The sequence below is a fragment of the Rana temporaria genome, chromosome 3 (assembly GCF_905171775.1).
Source record: "Rana temporaria chromosome 3, aRanTem1.1, whole genome shotgun sequence".
Taxonomy (NCBI): domain Eukaryota; kingdom Metazoa; phylum Chordata; class Amphibia; order Anura; family Ranidae; genus Rana; species Rana temporaria.
Window position 1 is genome coordinate 19,093,758 of NC_053491.1, and position 21,293 is coordinate 19,115,050.

Genomic DNA, 21,293 nt, shown 5'->3' on the forward strand with positions numbered 1-21,293 from the left:
ATGTATAAAGATGAATGGTTTCACCTAGGGCTGTGCAAATTAACTTTTAATTAATCGATTAATCTTTAATTTTTTTGATTGATTAAAATTCTTTTGGTTGGTACTCACCTCTCCGCCGGCTTCTGGGCCTTCAGGGAGTTCCGTCGGAGATCCGGTGACGTCACGGACACCGGCGGGTCTTTCTGTGTCCATCTGAAGGGCTCCTTTGCTGTGCCTTCATATCTGCATGCCGGCGGGACCTTACTATCTGCCACACCCAAGGGCTGTTACACTTCCCTCTATCACTTCCCTCTATCAACCTGGGATTCTACAGCCATCCACTGGGAGTTTTGATAGTTCCCTTCATGGGACATCTACATGCTAACGGACTGATGTTAACCTCTCCTCATCTGGATTCAGCAGTGGCATCGTTGTACACATTTTTATACCAGTATCATACTTCGCTACATGTTTTTATGATTGCTTTTGCTACCGTTTGGTATTACTCGCACCATTTTTACAGTTTATGCAGCTACATCCATTTTATCTCCAGTGCAATATTTATTTTGTTACCTACTTGAAGACTATAAAAGTTTTAATGCTACTTCCATCGAGTGCTGCCTTTGTGTGTTTTTTTGTATCCTGCTATCCATTTTTCCAGTGGTTGGTGGCTGCACTGGGAATCAGCCTGCAAGGAGATCAGCTCAAAGTAGATCTGTATGTGCGTTATAATTAATCGAAATTAGTCGATTAAAAAACAAAAACGATTAATCGAACAGAAAAATTTTGATCAGTAACAGCCCTAGTTTCACCTTAAGACTACTGCATCATTTTGAGGTGGGATGGGGGTTGTTATGTGTTTGCTAAGTGGGTATCTCCCATTGTTCTATTGTTTGTGTCTGCCTCGGGAGCAACCTATTATGGGATGTATTTGTGTTCCTAGCATGTAGACCAGGGGCAGGGGGGAATTCCTCCAACAGCCCTCCCGGCTGATAAGACAGTCTACTGAGGAGAGTTTAAATACACCTGTGTGTGTGTGTGTCTTATTACTGTATGTACTGTATATACTCGAGTATAAGCCAACCCACCTAATTTTACCACAAAAAACTGGGAAAACTTATTTAGCTAGATTCAGGATGGCGAGCGCATAGTTGCGGCGGCGTAGCGTATGGCATTTACACTACGCCGCCGTAATTTAGCGAGGCAAGTACATGATTCTCAAAGTACTTGCCTGCTAAGTTACGGCGGCGTAGCGTAGATCGGGCGGGCGTAAGGGCGGCTAATTCAAATTCGGCTGAGGGGGTGTGTTTTATGTTAATGGGGCTTGACCTGACGTGATTGACGTATTTTACGAACGGCGCATGCGTGTCCGCCTACATATCCCAGTGTGCAATGCGGCTAAGTACGCCGCACGGTCCTATTGATTTCGACGTGGACGTAAATGACGTAAATCCCTATTCACAGACGACTTACGCAAACGACGTAAAATTTTCCAATTTTGACGCGGGAACGGCGGCCATACTTTAACACTACGATTCCAACTATTTGATGGAATATCTTTAGGCCTGATAATGCGTTACGTAAGCGGTGTATCTGTACTGCGTCGGCCGGGCATACGTTCGTGAATAGGCGTATCTAGTGATTTACATATTCTACGCCGACCGCAATGGAAGCGCCACCTAGCGGCCAGCCTAAATATTGCACCCTAAGATAGGACGGCGCAAGCCGTCGTATCTTTGATAGGTTTAAGTGTATCTCTGTTTGAGAATACACTTAAACTTAGGTCGGCGCAGATTCCGAGATAGGTTGGCGTATCTACTGATACGCCGGCCTAACTCTATGTGAATCTAGCTAATTGACTCGAGTATAAGCCTAGGGTGTCCATCTGCATGCCTCCCTGTGCCTCACTTTGCCTCACTGTGTCCATGCCTCACTGTGGCCATGACTAGACTGACGTTTAACATGGGAGTATATAGAAGGGGTGCCTGGCTTTGAAAAATCAGTGCTCCCCAGCTGTAGGTCCCCCAGACAGAAAACTTTGCACACTTGTAGATGAGAACTGGGGCTACATGTGTGCCAAGTTTAGGGTCCAGGAGACCTAAGGCCGGCCAGTACCGGGTCCCCAAATTTACTAGAGAAATTACCGTTTAACATGGGAGTCTATAGAAGGGGTGCCCGAATTCGGTGCTCCCCTGCTGTAGATCCCCCGGGCAACGGGGTACCGGGTCCCCAAAGTCTGGGAGATCAGGCGCAAAAATGTGACTCGAGTATAAGCCGAGGGGGGCATTTTCAGCACCAAAAAATGTGCTGAAAAAATCGGCTTATACTCGAGTATATACGGTAGTTTACCCCTCCCTGTGTCATTGCGCAAAGAGTGGGGGGATTGTCTCTGAGTGTATGTCTGTTGGTACATGTGTTTGAAGAAACAGTCCCATGTTTTATTTCACCCTACACTGAGTTATGGCTAGTGACTGGGTGGGCTAAGGGGTCTTGGATCGTGCTGGTACTGGACAAAGGAAGCGTATACGGCGGACATAGTCCTGTTGAGGATTGGGGTCCATAACAGATCTCCTGTAGGAAGATATTTGCTACTGATCCATTAGGGACTGACATTATTCCGGAGGGAGTTAGATAAGTTGTCCTCCAGGTTGTTGCTGAACTCAGTTTGGGCATCCCTTAAACCGGGAGTTCACCCAATTATATATTTTTTTATCTTTTCCCCTTAGATTCCTGCTCGTTTGGTCTAGGGCAGAGGTCTCAAACTGGCGGCCCTCCAGCTGTTGCAAAACTACAAGTCCCATGAGGCATTGCAAGGCTGACAGTTACAAGCATGACTCCCACAGGCAGAGGCATGCTGGGAATTGTAGTTTCGCAACAGCTGGAGGGCCGCCAGTTTGAGACCCCTGGTCTAGGGGAATCGGCTAGTTGTTTTAAAATATGAGCTGTACTTACCGTTTTCGAGATGCATCTTCTCCGTCGCTTCCGGGTATGGGTCTTCGGGAGCGGGCGTTCCTTCTTGATTGACAGTCTTCTGAGAGGCTTCCGACGGTCGCATCTATCGCGTCACTAGTAGCCGAAAGAAGCCGAACGTCGGTGCGGCTCTATACTGCGCCTGCGCACCGACGTTCGGCTTCTTTCGGAAAATCGTGACGCGATGGATGCGACCGTCGGAAGCCTCTCGGAAGACTGTCAATCAAAATAGGAACGCCCAGTCCCGCAGCCCATACCCGGAAGCGGCGGAGAAGATGCATCTCGTAAACGGTAAGTACGGATCATATTTTAAAACAACTAGCCGATTCCCCTAGACAAAACGAGCATCCATCTAGGGGGAAATAGTGTCATGTGCGGGTGAACCTCCGCTTTAACCCCATCCAAGTTTACATTCACTCAATGAATTAAAAAAACAAGCCCAAATACTGGTTTTCTGTCTATAAATGCAAGTTGGCAAATGCGTGTTGCGGGATTAGGGGGACCCAAAACCTAGCGGCCCTCAAGGGGGTATCGCTACATTACAGTATGTTCATATTTATATTATGTTATGTTCACCGTCCCCATTTGTATTACCTTTCTGTAGGCAGGCGTCACACAGTACATGGCCACAGTTTGTGATAGCAAGCCGGGATGATGATCTTCTGGGCTTCAGAAAGCACACATTACACCTCATAAGATCCCCCATTTTTCTTGCATTGATACATACACTGAAAGTGAAAAATAACAATTAGCCATCAGGATAAAAGATTGGGGGAAAAGTCACTGATCTCCTAGGATGCAGCAGCATAAACATATAACGTGGTCCTGCAGTCTTCCAATTGTGAAGGAGTTCTTCAGGTCTAAAGCCTCATACACACGATCGGACTTCCATCAGACTTTTCCGTGGATTTTTGTTCGAAGGGCGTTGGCTGTGAACTTGTTCTGCATACACATAGCAGGACTTTTTCAGCCAACTTTCACCAAATCACGTGGTTTTTCAGCTCTTTACCGCCACCCTGTGGGCAACTTCTGCTATTGTTGTCTGATTTTCAGCATTGGTTCCTAGCATGCGTGTTTGTACTTTGGACTTAAGTCCGATGGACTTGTGTACACATGATAGGATTAGCCGACGTAGGACATTTGTTTGTCTGAAATGTTTGTCTGTTTGCACAGCGAACATTTGTCTGATGAAAAATGCAAAAAGTTTATCCGATGGAGCGTACACACAGTCGGATTGTCCGATCAAACGGGTCCGTCAGACATTTGTTGTCAAAAAGTCACGATCGTGTGTATGGACCTTTAGACTTATTATCACCTAGAGCGGTGGTTCTCAACCTGGGGGTCAAATGGCAATTTGCCAGGGGTCACCGAATCCTGGGCTGTTCCTGAAGCCCGCACTGCTCTCCCAGCCTTTTTGTGGAAGCCCAGCAGGGCTGTCCCTGGAGCCTGTGGCCACCCAGCTGGGCTGTTCCTTGAGCCTGCAGTCGCCCATACAGTTCACGGCATGGATGGGGGGCAGAGACTAGAGGTCAGCTGACTGGTGAGGATTGTGAGGTGGGAGGGGCTGGAAGAGACCCTATCTCCTGATTTCGGCATAGGTGTCACTGTTGCGAGACACCATTGAGCTGGAGACACAGTGAGTAACATTGCCTGTGATTAGAGTTGCCTTTAAAAGTCCCCACTACAGTTCTCAGATCAGCAGATGACCTCGATAAAGAGCACCTAAGTAGGCTGATCAGAACTCCCGCCAGCACTGCCGCTCATCCCAACTCCCTGCCAGCACTGCCACTCATCCCAACTCCCCGCCAGCACTGCCACTCATCCCAACTCCCCTCCAGCACTGCCACTCATCCCAACTCCCCAGCAGCACTGCCACTCACCCCAACTTCCCGCCAGCACTGCCACTCACCCCAACTCCCCGCCAGCACTGCCACTCATCCCAACTCCCCGCCAGCACTACCAAACATTACAACTCCCCGCCAGCACTGCCACTCATCACAACTCCCCGCCAGCACTGCCACTCATCACAACTCCCCGCCAGCACTGCCACTCATCACAACTCCCCGCCAGCACTGCCACTCATCACAACTCCCCGCCAGCACTGCCACTCATCACAACTCCCCACCAGCACTGCCACTCATCACAACTCCCCGCCAGCACTGCCACTCATCACAACTCCCCGCCAGCACTGCCACTCATCACAACTCCCCGCCAGCACTGCCACTCATCACAACTCCCCGCCAGCACTGCCACTCATCACAACTCCCCGCCAGCACTGCCACTCATCACAACTCCCCGCCAGCACTGCCACTCATCCCAACTCCCCGCCAGCACTGCTACTCACCCCAACTCCCCGCCAGCACTGCCACTCACCCCAACTCCCCGCCACCACTGCCGCTCACCCCAACTCCCCGGAAGCACTGCCGCTCATCACAACTCCCCGCCAGCACTGCCGCTCATCCCAACTCCCCGCCACCACTGCCTCTCATCCCAACTCCCCGCCAGCACTGCGATTCATCCCAACTCCCCGCCAGGACTTCCACTCATCCCAACTCCCCGCCAGCACTGCCACTCATCCCAACTCCCCGCCAGCACTGCCACTCATCCCAACTTCCCGCCAGCACTGCCACTCACCCCAACTCCCCGCCAGGACTTCCACTCATCCCAACTCCCCGCCAGCACTGCCACTCATCCCAACTCCCCGCCAGCACTGCCACTCACCCCAACTCCCCGCCAGGACTTCCACTCATCCCAACTCCCCGCCAGCACTGCCACTCATCCCAACTCCCCGCCAGCACTGCCACTCACCCCAACTCCCCGCCAGGACTTCCACTCATCCCAACTCCCCGCCAGCACTGCCACTCATCCCAACTCCCCGCCAGCACTGCCACTCATCCCAACTTCCCGCCAGCACTGCCACTCATCCCAACTCCCCGCCAGCACTGCCACTCATCCCAACTCCCCGCCAGCACTGCCACTCATCCCAACTCCCCGCCAGCACTGCCACTCATCCCAACTCCCCGCCAGCACTGCCACTCATCATAACTCCCCGCCAGCACTGCCACTCATCCCAACTTCCCGCCAGCACTGCCACTCATCCCAACTTCCTGCCAGCACTGCCACTCATACCAACTCCCCGCCAGAACTGCCACTCATCCTATTCCTCCCATCAAGGAGTAAGAGAAGGAATACAAATAGAGAATACATGGAAGGGAGTGCAAAAGAGGGGGAAAAACAAAGAAAAAGGGAGAGAAAGAATAAAGAGAAAGAAGAAGAAAGGCAGCTAGAGAGAGGAATGGGGAAAAAACAAGAAATGAAAGGATAGAGAGAGATAAAAGGGAAAGAAAGGAGAACAAAGAGAAAGAGTGGAACATCCCAAAATGTACCACTTCCCAAAATGTTCCATAAGGGGTTTTAATACTGTACGAGTGGAAGGGACTCAGGGAGCGCTAAATGTCTGTGGGTTAGGGGTGCAAATTACTTGTCTTGCCTTGGATGCTGACAACCCACTCTATGAAAATAATTTTACTGTTAAGGGTCCCCACAACATGGGAAATTTTATCAAGGGGTCACGGCACTAGACAGGTTGAGAACCACTGACTAAGACCTAGTTCACACAGGGGCGGCACGACTTCGAGGGGCGACTCGGCAAGGCGTCCTGAAGACGACTTCAGAGGCGACTTGTAAAATGACTTCTGTATTGAAGTCAATGCAAGTCGCCCCGAGTCGCCCCCAAAGTCGTACAAGAAACTTTTTCTAAGTCGGAGCGACTTGCGTCGCTCCTATTAGAACGGTTATATTGAATAGAATGGGACGCGACTTGTCAGGCGGCTGAGTCACCTGACGAGTCGCCCCAGTGTGAACCGGCTCTTAGAGGGAACTGTGTGTGTAGCGTTGGGTCCCCAGTGTAATTCCCCAGTTTGGCCACAAGCTGTCACAATAGTTTTGAGAGTAGATTCAGGGACCCCTTGTAGTGAGTAGGCAGTGCAGGGTCCGGGGTCCAGGGGGATGGGGACAGGGTAAGTTCACCTTACAGATTTTCTGTAAGACCCCTTTTCACACTGGGGTGGTTTTCAGGCGCTTTAGCGCTGGAAGTAGCCTCTGCTAAGCGCCTGAAAACCGCCTCCCATTCATTCCAGTGTGACTTTTTACACTGGGGGCGGTGCGCTTGCAGGACAGAAAAAAAAAGTACTGAAAGCATCATCTTTGGGCCGGGTTGGGAGCGTTGTATACAGCACTCCCAAAACGCCCCTGCCCATTGGATTGAATGGGCAGCACTTTCAAAGTGCCTTAAAGCGGAGGTTCACCCAAAAAACAAGTATATAACATTACATTCAGTATACCTTAAACATGTACAGTATGCCGTTTATTTTTTTTTGGGGGGGGGTGTACATACGGTATTATCTGTATTTTCCTCCCGTCTTCCGGGTACTCGCTCCCGCGGGAGTGGGCGTTCCTGTGCAGTGCCGCAATGTCATCTGGGACTTCGCCCATATGATTGACGTGCCTGAGAAAAAGCGGCGCCTGCGCAGTCAGCTCTACACGTCTCCTAGTCGGTGCGCAGGTGCCGTATAGAGCCGACTTGCGGTTCGGCTACTTTCGGAAAGTCGTGACGCGCCTTATCCGCCAGGGGGAGTTTTTCTCAGGCACGTCAATCATATGGGCGAATTCCCAGATGACATTGCGGCACTGCACAGGAACGCCCACTCCCGCGGGAGCGAGTACCCGGAAGCCGGGAGGAAAATACCCATAATACCGTATGTACACCCCCCCCAAAAAAACGGCATACTATACATGTTTGAGGTATACTGAATGTAATGTTATATACCGTATTTATCTTGCTATAATGCGCCCCGGCGTATAGCGCGCACTACTGAACTTGAAAGAAAATTCCTGGAAAAAAAAAATACTTACAGTTTGGATGCCCCTCGTCGGTGTCTTGCCCGTCGTCCATCGCGTCCTGCCCGTCGTCCATCGCGTCCATCGGCAGCCTCGTCCGGTCCGGCGTCCTTCTGCGGCCATCGTGGTGTCCTCCCCGCTCGATCCCCGCGCTGTGTTTGAACCACTGCGCCGGTATATACCGAGGTATACGCTGATAAATACGGTACTTGTTTTTTGGGTGAACCTCCGCTTTAAAAGTGCTTTGAAAGCAGAGCAAAATGCACCCCACTAGCGGCCGAAAAGCAGCGCAAAAGCTAGTATGGCCCTTGCCCCAGTGTGAAAGGGATGAACTTACACTTTAAGTCAGTTGTGTCAAACTCAATTTCATCGCCGGGCGCATCAGCATTATGATTGCCCTCAAAAGGGTCGGTTGTATGTGTAAGATTAAATGTCCAGCGTATCCCCTCCCCTTACATATGATGTCAGGAGCCCCCCCACCATCAGAAGTTGAGTCCCCCACTCTCCCTTACATCACAATGCACCCCCCTTTCCTTATGCTGCTGCTGGGAAGAAGCTGGATGCATTGCTTGAAAACAGAAAGTAAGGGTCTGGGGTAGGACCAGAGGAGGGCTGGGGCTCTCCTGCAGCTGCAGGAGAGGTGCGAGGGCCACACAAAATGGCCTGGAGGGCCGGATTCGGCCCGCGGGCCTTGTGTTTGACACCTGTGGTTAAAGTATAAGACCCCCTTTAACACTGGGCTGCTTTTCAGCCGTTTTAGCGCTAAAAATAGCGCCTGTAAATCGCCTCTCATGTCTCCCCAGTGTGAAAGCCCAAGTGCTCTCACTCTGAAGGGGGGGGGGTGCGCACATTCAGGACCTTTGGGGCGGTGTGAGAACGGTGCATACGGCGCTCCTCCAGCACCCCTGCCCATTGAGATGAACAGGCCCCGCTACCGAAGCACCCGCAATGCGGAACACAGGCACTACTAACCCTTTATTCGGCCGCTAGCGGGGGTTAAAAGCGCCCCGAAAAGCGCCGCTAAAACTAGCGTCACTCTACAGCTAGCGCCGGTGTTTCGTCACATATGGCTACCCATCACAGTTTGCCCCGGAAGTGACGTTCCGCTGAAAAATTTCGCACTGCGCATGCGCGACCCCGCCATATGCGACAAAACAGCACACTAAAACTGTGATGGGTAGCCGAATGTGACGAAACGCCGCCATCTTGCTACACTCCGCACTCCTCCACCCTAAGGATACAGTGAGAAGGGGACGAGCTGCACTGCCCGAGGGTGAAAGGGGTCTAACCAAAGGCAAAACTTTTTATTTTTGGATGGAGTGGAGAGGGATTTGTCAGCTTTTATCGCTGCCTGTGTTGCCGTTAGGGAAATTCGCCCCCTCTCTATTCATCCTGCTTACCATTCTTTCTGAAAGAAAAAGAAAATCCCAAATCTTGAGTTGTCACCGGAAGAGGAGTACAGGAGAAATCTCTCTTCAACTGGGCATCCCTCCAAAGTGAGAGAAATGCGCAGTTGAAGAGAGATGTCTCCTGTACTCAATGTAAGAGAGGGTTATAACTCCTGTCAGCTTTTTTGTTTTCTTTTTCACCATCTGGGTCCCTTTGGGAAGATTTCCATTCACTTCCTGTCTCATAGCCAAAACAGGAAGTCTTTCACTTCCTGTTTTGGCTATGAGACAGGAAGTGAGCGTAAATCTTCCCAATGGCACACAGATGGTGAAAAAGAAAACCAAAAAAAATGACAGGGGGTTATACCCCTCTCTTACTCTGTCCAAAAAGAGAAGAAACTGTCTTGCCTTTAGTTATACTTTAACACAAAGTCTCAACTCTCTTGTGCAAACTTTTACTATACTGTATAAATCCAATCTAAAGCTACCTGGGAAACAGCGGGTGTGAGAGCGAGGCTTGGAACCCGGAAGTGCCGCGAGGTTGCTCAGACGCTTCCGGTAGGGGACAACATAGAACCTTATGGAGTGCCGCGTGTTTCCTGTAGGGAGAGCGAGGCTTGGAACGCAGATAGTTTCGTCAGATGAGTAAACATAATAGCGGTGTGACGCAGGAACAACGGAACGCAGTCTGAAGAAGACAGCGGAGTACACCAGAAAACCTGACTAAGGCAACCCCGTGTGTCCTGTGGTCACAGCGAGGCTTGGAACGCGAAGAAGCCCGCGTGTGCTCAGACACTGCCGCTAGATGTCAGTAGAGTACTCGGTAGAGTGCCCCGTGTTTCCTGTTATGAGAGCGAGGCTTGGAACGCGGAAGAACCAGGGCTGAGACTCTGCCCTAGACGTCAGTAGAGGGCTGCAAAGAGCCAAGTGGAGAACGAGGCTTGGGTCATCGGAAGAGCTTGTGGACGCCTTACACACTTCCGGCAGAGAGTCAGTCAAGCTGTGTGTGTGTCACCAGGAGGGAAGGGTTCGGCTGTGGAAGGATGATAGAGGTAAGTACCCCCTTCACCTGTAATGTGGGGCTTGGATAGTCCTGTGTGTAGGGTTCTGGGATGAGCTGTGTGCAGGGTAGTATAATGGGGGGGGTTTAGTGGAGGGCAGTATAATAAGAGGGGTGGCAGTGGAGGACAGTAAAATGGGAGGGGACAGTGAAGGGCAGTATAATGGGAGGGGGCAGTATGATGGGAGGGGTGGTAGTGGAAGGCAGTATATTTGGTAGGGGGTAGTAGCAGAGGGCAGTATGATGGGAGGGGGGCAGTGGAGGAGGGCAGTATAATGGGAGGGGGCAGTATGATGGGAGGGGTGGTAGTGGAGGGCAGTATGATGGGAGGGGTGGTAGCGGAGGGCAGTATGATGGGAGGGGTGGTAGCGAAGGGCAATATGATTAGAGGGGTGGCAGTGGAGGGCAGTATGTTGGGACAGGAGGGGTTGGTAGTGGAGGGCAGTATAATAGGAGGGGTGGCAGTGGAGGGCAGTATGTTGGGACAGGAGGGGGTGGTAGTGGAGGGCAGTATAATGTACCGCATGACTGGAGGGGGGCAGAGTGACCATGAGCTACACAGTCTCAGAGTCAGGGCAGTGCAGGGAGCATTTTACCTACCTTTCTTCCAGCGCAGGAGCAGCCATAAGGGAAGAGGCAAAGTCGGGGGCGGAGCTTAGGCGCGAGGAGGAATCCTCCATTGGTTCACGTGGAATGCTGGGGCTCCACTCTCCTCCTCGTCCTGACGTCACTGGTTGTTAGACGCCAGTCGGGCCATGCCTAGCAACCAGTTGTTTTGGCAGTGAGCCAGGCAGCGTCTGGGGGGAAATGAAGTGGTCTCGGACAGAACTACCACAACGGGCAGTGAGGGACAGCGGCAATGCGGCGGCAATTTTTAGGGGGCATCAGATCGGCCAAGGGGGCAATTCTGGGTCACTGTATTGTCCTGGAATGAAGGTGCCCGGGAACAGGGACAAAGATGTCAATTACGGGATGATCCCGGGCAATCCGGGACACGTGGGCACCCTACCCCCATGATAACCATCATCATTGTGGTCTGACCACACCAGAGCCAGCACACCGATTCCTTGTCCTAGAAGCTTGCACTCACGTTATGTTTTACCTGCTGATTGATGAACGTTTAAAGCCCATCTCCAGGGTAAAGATATCACCACCACCCCCTTATAACTGTATTTAAAAAGTTCATGGGACTTCGTCATGTAGGACCTCAATGACTAAGCCCTGTAAGTGGGGTGAAACGCGTTGTATAGGCGTGGCATGTGCATTTATGATGTAGGGAAGCCCAGAGATGCATTTTGCCCCCACCCATGGGCTTTGGTCGTGGAGGACATGCATAACTATGAACTGTAGGTGGGGTGAAGCTCATTGGGGTTTGTTTTCTGAAGTAGGGAGGCCACGAGACGCGTTTCACACCCCCATGGGATGCAGACATGGGGGAACTCGATGAATAAGCCCTATAGGCGGGATGAAACATGTCGGACATGGGCATTTCTGATGTAGGGAAGACTCCAGATGCATTTCGCCACACTCATGGGACTTAGTCGTGGAGGACTTGCATGACTAAGCACTGTAGGTGGGATGAAACGCGTTGGAATAGCATGGACATGTGCGTTTCTAAAGTGGGGAAGCCTTGAGATGTGTTTCACACCACCTATTGGACTAAGACATGGAGGACCTCCATGACTAAGCCCTTTAGGCAGGGTGAAATGTGTTGGTGTGGACATGTGCGTTTCTGAAGTAGGGAAGCCATGTGATGCATTTCGCCCCGCCAATGGTACTTAGTCATGAAGGACCTCCATGACTAATCCTGTAGGTGGGATGAAACGCGTTGGACTAGCATGGACACGTGTGTTTCTAAAGTGGGGAAGCCTTGAGATGCATTTCACACCACCCATGGGACATAGACATGAAGGTCACCCAGATTCCTCCATGACTAAGCTCTTTAGGCAGGATGAAATGTGTTGGTGATGTGTGGACATGTGCATTCAGGTGCGTTTCTGAAGTAGGGAAGCCCCGTGACGCATTTCGCCTCACCGATGGTACTTTTCTGAAGTAGGGAAGCCACAGGATGCGTTTCGCCCCACCCATGGGGCTTAGTCATTGAGGACCTCCATAACTAAGCCCTGTAGGCGGGATGAAACGTATTGGGTAGCGTGGACATGTGCGTTTTTGAAGTAGGGAAGCCACAAGACGCGTTTCACACCACCCATGGGACATAAAAATGGAGGACCTCCATGACTAAGCCCTATAGGCAGGATGAAATGTGTTGGTGTGGTCATGTGCATTTCTGAAGTAGGGAAGCCCTGTGACGCATTTCGCCCCACCAATGGGACTTAGTCATGGAGGACCTTCATGACTAAGCCCTGTAGGCGGGGTGAAACGCATTGGGGTGGTGTGGACGTGCATTTCTGAAGTATGGAAGCCCTGAGACGCATTTTGCCTCACCCATGGGACTTCGTCATGGAGCACATTCACGACTATTCTCTTTGGGCGGGACGAAACGTATCGGGGTGGCGTTGCCTGGACGGAGCCAGGCTGGGGCTGCTTTTATCCTAGTAACTGTTGGCTTTGTTTAGTGTGTGGCACTCGGGGCTTCCCTACTTCACAGTCCATGTATAGAGCCAGTATGGGTTCTCCACAAGCCTACACCATCTGCGTGAGTCACTGGGATTGGACACACAGTAAGCTGGAACGTCAACCCCCACTCCCCATTGGCTGGTGTGTAGTGTCACCAGTCAGAATAGGGCAATGCCTTGTTTACAAATCCATCCCCCTATTCTGCCTTTGCCGACCGCCTTCGCAGGCCTCCCCGGAACATCGAGTTCCCGGGACCCGTGAGCACACTCACGAGGCACGTGGCGCACGCTGGGCGGCAAATTTGAAGGGACGTACCTGTACAACAATGTGCCTACCCGTGCCATTCTGCCGACGTACATCTGCGTGCGGTGGTCGCCACTGGGGTTTTTTATTTTTTGCTAAACAAACAAAAAATTACCAAAAAAAAAAAAACATTTTCATAGTTTGCTACACAATTTTGCAAACGGGGACATTTTTTTCCTTTGTTGATGTGCACTGATGGGTGGCACTGGTAGGCGCTGCTTCGTAGTACTGGTGGGGGGCACTGGTGGGCGCTGCTTAGCAGTACTGGTGGTGGCACTGGTGGGCGCTGCTTATCAGTACTGGTGGGTGGCACTGGTGGGCACTGCGTAGCAGTACTGGTGGGTGGCACTGGTGGGCCCTCTTTAGCAGTACTGGTGGGCGCTGCGTAGCAGTGCTGGTGGGTGGCAATGGTGGGCACTGCTGTTTTTAGCGCAGGCTATACAGCCGCGCTGCCCCATTGATTTCAATGGGTAGGGGCGCTATAGGCGCTGTATTTTCACCGTGCCTCAAAGATGCGGCTGGCAGGACTTTTTTTTTTCCTGTACTGCCAGCGTAACGCTCCAGTGTGAAAGCTCTCAGGCTTTCACACTGGATAGAAATGAGCGGCTCTTTCAGGGCGCTTTGCAGGTGCTGTTTTTAGCGCTTTTTCACTGCCCGTTTCCATGCGCGAGCAGCGCGGCGGTTTGTGAATGGGCCGGCTGCTGTCTGGGATACACACAGTTCCCAGAATGCAGCGCGCCCCCATTCACAAGAAGAAACCGAGTGTAGGAGGAGGAAGAGAATCCACCGCGGAGGATGAAGAGGCAGATTCGGGACTTCCGCATAGCAACAGCTATTTCGGGTAAGTAAAACATTTGTTTTTGTTTTTTTTAGATTTTTGGAGTAAAACATTTTTTCTTGGGGAGGATCGGAAATCGCCATATAGTAAAGGATGGTAGTATTGAGCTGCCTTTTAAGTGTCAAGGCATGTTAAATGTGAGGCCCCGTACACACGACCGAACATGTCTGCTGAAACTGGTCCGTCAGACCAGTTTCCGCGGACATGTTTGGTTGTCTGTACGGCCGACCGGACAATTTTCCGGCCGACCGGACAGGTTTCCAGCGGGCAAATGTTTCTTAGCATGCTAAGAAACATGTCCGCTGGAAGCCTGTCCGTCGGACATGTTCGGTCGTCTGTACGACTTACCGGACATGTCCGCTTGACCGAAAGCCCTCGCATGCGTCGAAGTGATTCGACGCATGCGTGGAAGCATTGACCTTCCAGGGTCGCGCACGTCGCAGCGTCAGCGTCGCGTCGTGGTCTGATGGTGTGTACAGCCATCAGACCAAAATCCGCCAGCGGACATGTCCGATGAAAACGGTGCGCGGACCGTTTTCATCGGACATGTCCCGTCGTGTGTATGAGGCCTAATATGTAAAGATTTTTTTTTTAATAAAGTTTAGATATAAAAAAACTTTAATGAATAAAAAAACCAAAACCATAAACTAACCAGTAAAGTTAGCCCAAATTGTTTGTGTATTGTTAAAGATTATACACAGCGAGAATCACGATCTTTATTCTAAGCAAAAAAATAGCGATTGTCACTTTGGCTCTGAATTGTGCGGCTCTACTGCGCATGCAAGGAAACCTCCATTGTTTATCCAAGTCCAGCCACATGCAACTATTCGCTTCTATGGCAGGGGGCTGTAAATGTCATCTTTGGCGCTCTGGGTGTAGAAAAATGGCGGTAATTTTACAATAGAGGAGATCTGTAACCATCTATGACAGGGGTGGCAAACTCAAATTCATCGGGGGCTGCATTAGCAGTGTGGTTGACCTCAAAGGGCCGGTTGGTTGTATCTGTAAGACTGGTTATATGGAGCGCAGGGTTCAGGAGTTTGCTGCGTACGAAATGCAGGATACAGGAGTATGCTTTGGACCGTGTGCAATATCTGACCTCTGCACCCTCCACCCTCCTTCCATCCTCCCATCCACCATGAGATGGGGTGGGGTGGGGTAGGATGGGGTGGGGGGGGGCCATAGGATGGGATGGGGACGAGATGGGGTGGTGTGGAGTGGGATGGGGTGGTATGGGATGGAGTGGGATGGGGTAGGATGGGATGGGATGGGGTATGGTGGGGTGGGATAGGATGGGATGGGCTACCTGACATACATGGACCTACCAGACATTCACTGACCTCACCTACCAGACATTCACTGACCTCACCTACCAGACATTCACTGACCTCACCTACCAGACATTCACTGACCTCACCTACCAGACATTCACTGACCTCACCTACCAGACATTCACTGACCTCACCTACCTGACATTCACTGACCTCACCTACCAGACATTCACTGACCTCACCTACCAGACATTCACTGACCTCACCTACCAGACATTCACTGACCTCACCTACCAGACATTCACTGACCTCACCTACCAGACATTCACTGACCTCACCTACCAGACATTCACTGACCTCACCTACCAGACATTCACTGACCTCACCTACCAGACATTCACTGACCTCACCTACCTGACATTCACTGACCTCACCTACCTGACATTCACTGACCTCACCTACCTGACATTCACTGACCTCACCTACCAGACATTCACTGACCTCACCTACCAGACATTCACTGACCTCACCTACCTGACATTCACTGACCTCACCTACCTGACATTCACTGACCTCACCTACCTGACATTCACTGACCTCACCTACCTGACATTCACTGACCTCACCTACCTGACATTCACTGACCTCACCTACCTGACATTCACTGACCTCACCTACCTGACATTCACTGACCTCACCTACCTGACATTCACTGACCTCACCTACCTGACATTCACTGACCTCACCTACCTGACATTCACTGACCTCACCTACCTGACATTCACTGACCTCACCTACCTGACATTCACTGACCTCACCTACCAGACATTCACTGACCTCACCTACCAGACATTCACTGACCTCACCTACCAGACATTCACTGACCTCACCTACCAGACATTCACTGACCTCACCTACCAGACATTCACTGACCTCACCTACCAGACATTCACTGACCTCACCTACCTGACATTCACTGACCTCACCTACCCGACATACACCCATCATTTGTCATGGCAGCCAGTCAGCCAGCCAGAAAGGAGGGGAGTAGAGGAGAGCCAACCCGCCCGACCCGGGATCTTTACAGTGCAATGTGCATGCTGTGGAGGAGGCTTGTAATTGCCGCCTTCTGGAGTCTGCGGCGCCTATGATGGACGTCCCACGGTCCCGGGATTGGATCTCCGGGACGTCCATCATAGGAGCCGGGTGTACCAAGATGGCCGACCGCTCCGGAGCTAGGCCAAAGCCGTGGCCTTTCCTAAGGCCGAGGCAGCGGTGCGCTCCGCGGATCATGGATCGGTTACGATCCGTTTCACCACTAGTGGCAACGGACGGACCGTTGCGCGGGCCACATGGCAAGGTCTGGCGGGCCGGATTCGGCCCGCGGGCCTTGTGTTTGTCACCCCTGATCTATGAGCTTCAAGGGTTTGATGCAAGTTGGGGGGTTAAAAGAATTTTATTGACATGTTTTAGAATTGGATGTAATTGGAGTGTTTTTGTCAGCCACCTCTTTAGAAGGATAGCACAAGTACTTTTCTTTTATATGTATTGGGGCACTGCGGGCCCCAGAGAAGGGTCAAGAGGGCCCCATGCAGCCCATAAAGCGTCAGTTTCACGTGCGGGTTCTATAGTCAGTTGTTCCAAAGATAACGATTCTGTTTTGGAGAGACGCCAAAGTGTTAAAACGCTCACCAGCTTCATAGATCTCTTACAGAGCCGTGCTAGGACATAAACACAGGAGTATTGTTTGATCTTTGCTCGTAAAATGCTCCTAGAAGGAGAATCCGCTTCAGTAAGCATATGGCCGACCTTCAACCCCTCCCCTGATAAGCTTAACCACTTAAGGACCAAGCCTCTCTCTGAGATTTTGGGGTAGATTAACGTAGAATGGCGCAACTTTGTGCGGGCGTATCCCATTTACGTTACGCCTCCGCAACTTTTACAGGCAAGTGCCGTATTCTCCAAAAAAAAGTTGCGGCGGCGTAGCGTAAATAGGCCGGCGTAAGCCCGCCTAATTCAAATTGTGAAGAGGTGGGCGTGTGTTATGTAAATCAGGCTTGACCCGACGTGATTGACGTTTTTCCCGAACGGCGCATGCGCCGTCCGTGGAATTTCTCAGTGTGCATTGCTCCAAAGTACGCCGCAAGGACGTCATTGGTTTTGACGTGAACGTAAATGACGTCCAGCCCCATTCACGGACGACTTACGCAAAACGACGTAACTTTTTCAAATTTCGACGCGGGAACGACGGCCATACTTAACGTTGGTACGCCGCACTTGAGCCACCATATAGCAGGGGTAACTATACGCCGGGAAAAGCCTAACGTAAACGGCGTATCTGTACTGCGTCGGACGGACGTACGTTCATGAATTCGCGTATCTAGCTGATTTACATATTTCGACGTGTAAATCGGCGTACACGCCCCTAGCGGCCAGCGTAAATATGCAGTTACGATCCGACGGCTTAAGAGACTTAGGCCTGTCGGATCTAATACAAATCTATGCGTAACTGATTCTAAGAATCAGGCGCATAGATACGACCGGCCGGATGCAGAGATACGACCGCTCAGACTCAGAGATATCCCGTCGTATCTCCTCTGAGAATCTGGCCCTTGGTGTTTACAAGTTAAAGGGGTTGTAAAGGTAAATGTTTTTCACCTTAATGCAGCCTATGCATTAAGGTGAAAAGACATTCGACGGTACCACCGAACCCCCGTTTTACTTACCTGACCCCTCGAAAGTCCCGTGCGCGTCCACGTGATCCTCTTCGGGTTCCCAGCCTGGCCGTTGATTGGCTAGGCTGGAGGGATTGATAGAAGCGCAGTCATTGGCTGGCACTGCTATCAATCACAGCCTGATGACGCCGGGGGCAGGGACGAGTTATACAGTCGGCGGCTATGCCCGCCACTGTATCATGGGAGCGCGCTCGCAAAAGCTTTCCACCATGCCAGCTCGCATGAGGGTGAAAAGCTCTTGCGTGGAGGAGCCGAGACAGCCGCCGAGGGACCCCAGAAGACAGGGTTAGGGGACACTCTGTGCAAAACCAGCTGCACAGTGGAGGTAAGTATAACATGTTTGTTTTAAAAAAAAAAAAAATTCTGCCTGTAGTGTTCCTTTTTAAATTCTTTTTTTTTTTTTTGCTAGAAAATTACTTAGAACCCCCAAACATTATATATATATATATATATATATATATATATTTTTCTAACACCTTAGAGAATAAAATGGCGGTCGTTGCAATACTTTGTCACACCGTATTTGTGCAGCGGTCTTACAAGCGCACTTTTTTGGGGAAAAAATACACTTTTGTGAATTAAAAAATAAGACAACAGTAAAGTTAGCCCAACATTTTTTTTTTTTATATTGTGAAAGATAATGTTACGCCGAGTAAATTGATACCCAACATGTCACGCTTCAAAATTGCAGCTGCTAGTGGAATGGCGACAAACTTTTACTCTTAAAAATCGCTTATTGCAATTTTTTTTTTTTTGTGTGTGTAAACATCCCTTGTAATACAAAAAAGCATGACAGGTCCTCTTATATATGAGATCCGGGGTCAAAAAGACCTCAGATCTCATATTTACACTAAAATGCAATAATAAAAAAAAAAAAATCATGGCATTAACTGCTTGCCGACCAGCCGCCGCAGTTCCGCTCTGCTGGGCGAGATCACGTAGCTATACGTCATCTCGCCGAGCAGCCAATAGGGAGGCGCGCACGCTCGCCCCTGACTCCCGCGTGCCCGCTGGGCGCGATCGCTCGTTACAGAGCGAGAACCGGGAGCTGTGTGTGTAAACACACAGCTCTCGGTCCTCTCAGGGGAGAAATGCTGATTGTCTGTTCATACAATGTATGTACAGCAATCTGTGATTTCCCCTAGTGAGTCCACCCCCCCCCCTGCAGTTAGAACACACCCATGGAACTTAATTTACCCCTTCCTCGCCCCCTAGTGTTAACCCCTTCCCTGCCAGTGGCATTTTTATAGCACTGATCGCTATAAAAATGCCAATGGTCCCAAAAATGTGTCCGAAGTGTCCGCCATAATGTCGCAGTACCGAAAAAAAATCGCTGATCGCCGCCATTACTAATACATTTTTTTTATAAAAATGCCATAAAACTATCCCCTATTTTGTAAACACTGAGGGCCATATTCTCATAGAAGTTACGATGGAGTATCTCAGGATACTCCGTCGTATCTCCCTTTTTTGGCCCGTGTATCTATGCGACTGATTCTTAGAATCATTTTCGCATAGATACACTTAAGATCCGCCATCTGTAAGTCACTTACACTGGCAGATCTTAAATGCAATGACGCCGGCCGCCGCTAGATGGCATTTACGTGAAGGACTCATTTGCGTATGCAAATGATCCTTCTACGCCGATTCCCGAACGAGTTTGCGTCGCGTAACCGTCGCTAACGTCGTTTGCGTAAGCGGAAACTTACTCCTGCTATATGAGGAGTCAGTTTCCGCAAGTCCCACGTAGGCCATGTTACGGATGGCGTCGGGTCCGCGTCGTGTTTTTTCGTCGGGTACGTCGTTTTACTAAGTCGTTCTTGAATCCGACTTTACGTCAATGACGCACACGTCGGCGTCATTGCCGTTTTCCGCCGAGAACTGGAGCATGCGCACTGGGCTTTTTGAAGCCCGGCGCATGCGCAGTTCATTAGAATCGGGGGCGCGCTTAATTTGAATACAAGCCGCCCCCTTGGAGATCCGCCAGGCTACGCCGGGGCATTTACACTCCGCCGTCCCAACTTACGGAGCAAGTGTTTGGGGAATACAGCACTTGCTCCTGTAAGTTGGGACAGCGGAGTGTAAGTGCCTTAAGCGCAGCCCGCGGATTTTTAGAGAGAATATGGGCATATAACTTTTGCGCAAACCAATCAATAAACGCTTATTGCGATATTAAAAAAAAAAAAAAAAAAAAAAAAAATAGGTAGAAGAATACGTATCGGCCTAAACTGAGGGAAAAAAACGTTTTTTTAAAAAAAAAATATTTTTGGGGGATATTTATTGTTGTAAATAGTAAAAAATATTAATTTTTCTTTCAAAATTGTCGCTTTATCTTTGTTTATAGCGCAAAAACTAAAAACCGCAGAGGTGCTCAAATACCACCAAAAGAAAGCTCTATTTGTGGGAAAAAAAGGACGCCAATTTTGTTTGGAAGCCACGTCGCACGACCGCGCAATTGTCAGTTAAAGCGACGCAGTGCCGAATCGCAAAAAGTACTCAGCAATATGGTCCGGGGGTTAAGTGGTTAAAATAAGTAGATGTGAAAAAGTGAACTTCATTATGACTTTAACATAACAGTATTTGCCACATCTTTCCATTGTTAACGTTAGCACACTCCACGATACACCCACTAAGTAAAGAACTTTTCTTTTCCATCCATACATTTTTTTTTTTCCTTTACATATATTTCTATGTTGTCATTCAGCAAAACTTTATTAATAGGGTTGTGGAAATACAAAATATTTTTCATAAATATCATTTTTTAAGAATTACAATAAAATCTTCAAAGTTCCACATTGTGCTTTTGTAGTCTCAAAATGTACTTCTACAGCGTGTAAAATAAGTATTGGACACGTCGCTATTCTAGGTAAATATATTTCTAAAGGTTTTATTGACATGACATTTTTTACCATATGTCGGTAACAGCCCATCCAATCCATTCATACAAAGACACCAAAACAAATAAGTTCAGAAATACGTTCTGTGTAATAAAATGGAAGCACACAGGGGGAAAAAGTATAGAACACGCTTTCTGAAATGTATTTAATACAGGGTTCGACAAAGTCCAGGCGCCAGGTCGCAATTGCGACTAGAATTAGCAACCTGGTGCCTGGGGAAGGAATCATAGGCCTGCAGAAGGCTGCGACCGACGCGATCGCGTGGCGGGGGAGGTCGGGGTGCACAGGGAATCGCAGGATACCCCCATCCTGTGTCTCCGTGCGCCCCCGCCGCGCGATCGCACCGGACGATAATTGAGGCCTGTGCTTCCTTCTG

General features: G+C 50.1%; 2 protein-coding genes across 3 annotated transcripts in view; one reads left to right on the top strand and one right to left on the bottom strand.

Moving 5' to 3' along the window:
- Window positions 1-10,007, bottom strand: part of RNF212 (ring finger protein 212) — a 47,239-nt gene extending 37,232 nt beyond the window's left edge. For both annotated transcript variants that reach the window (XM_040342330.1, XM_040342329.1), the window contains exons 1-2: window positions 9,725-10,007; window positions 3,544-3,677 (exon numbers count right to left, since the gene is read on the bottom strand). In XM_040342330.1, the coding sequence (XP_040198264.1) occupies window positions 3,544-3,655 (112 nt within the window). In that variant the 5' untranslated portion in view covers window positions 3,656-3,677; window positions 9,725-10,007. The remainder of the gene's footprint in view (window positions 1-3,543; window positions 3,678-9,724) is intronic.
- Window positions 10,008-10,101: 94 nt separating this feature from the next.
- The window catches only part of LYSMD4 (LysM domain containing 4), a 28,683-nt gene continuing 17,491 nt past the window's right edge, over window positions 10,102-21,293 (top strand). Inside the window, exon 1 of the mRNA XM_040342331.1 lies at window positions 10,102-10,288. The gene's annotated coding sequence lies outside the window, so the exon portion shown is untranslated. The remainder of the gene's footprint in view (window positions 10,289-21,293) is intronic.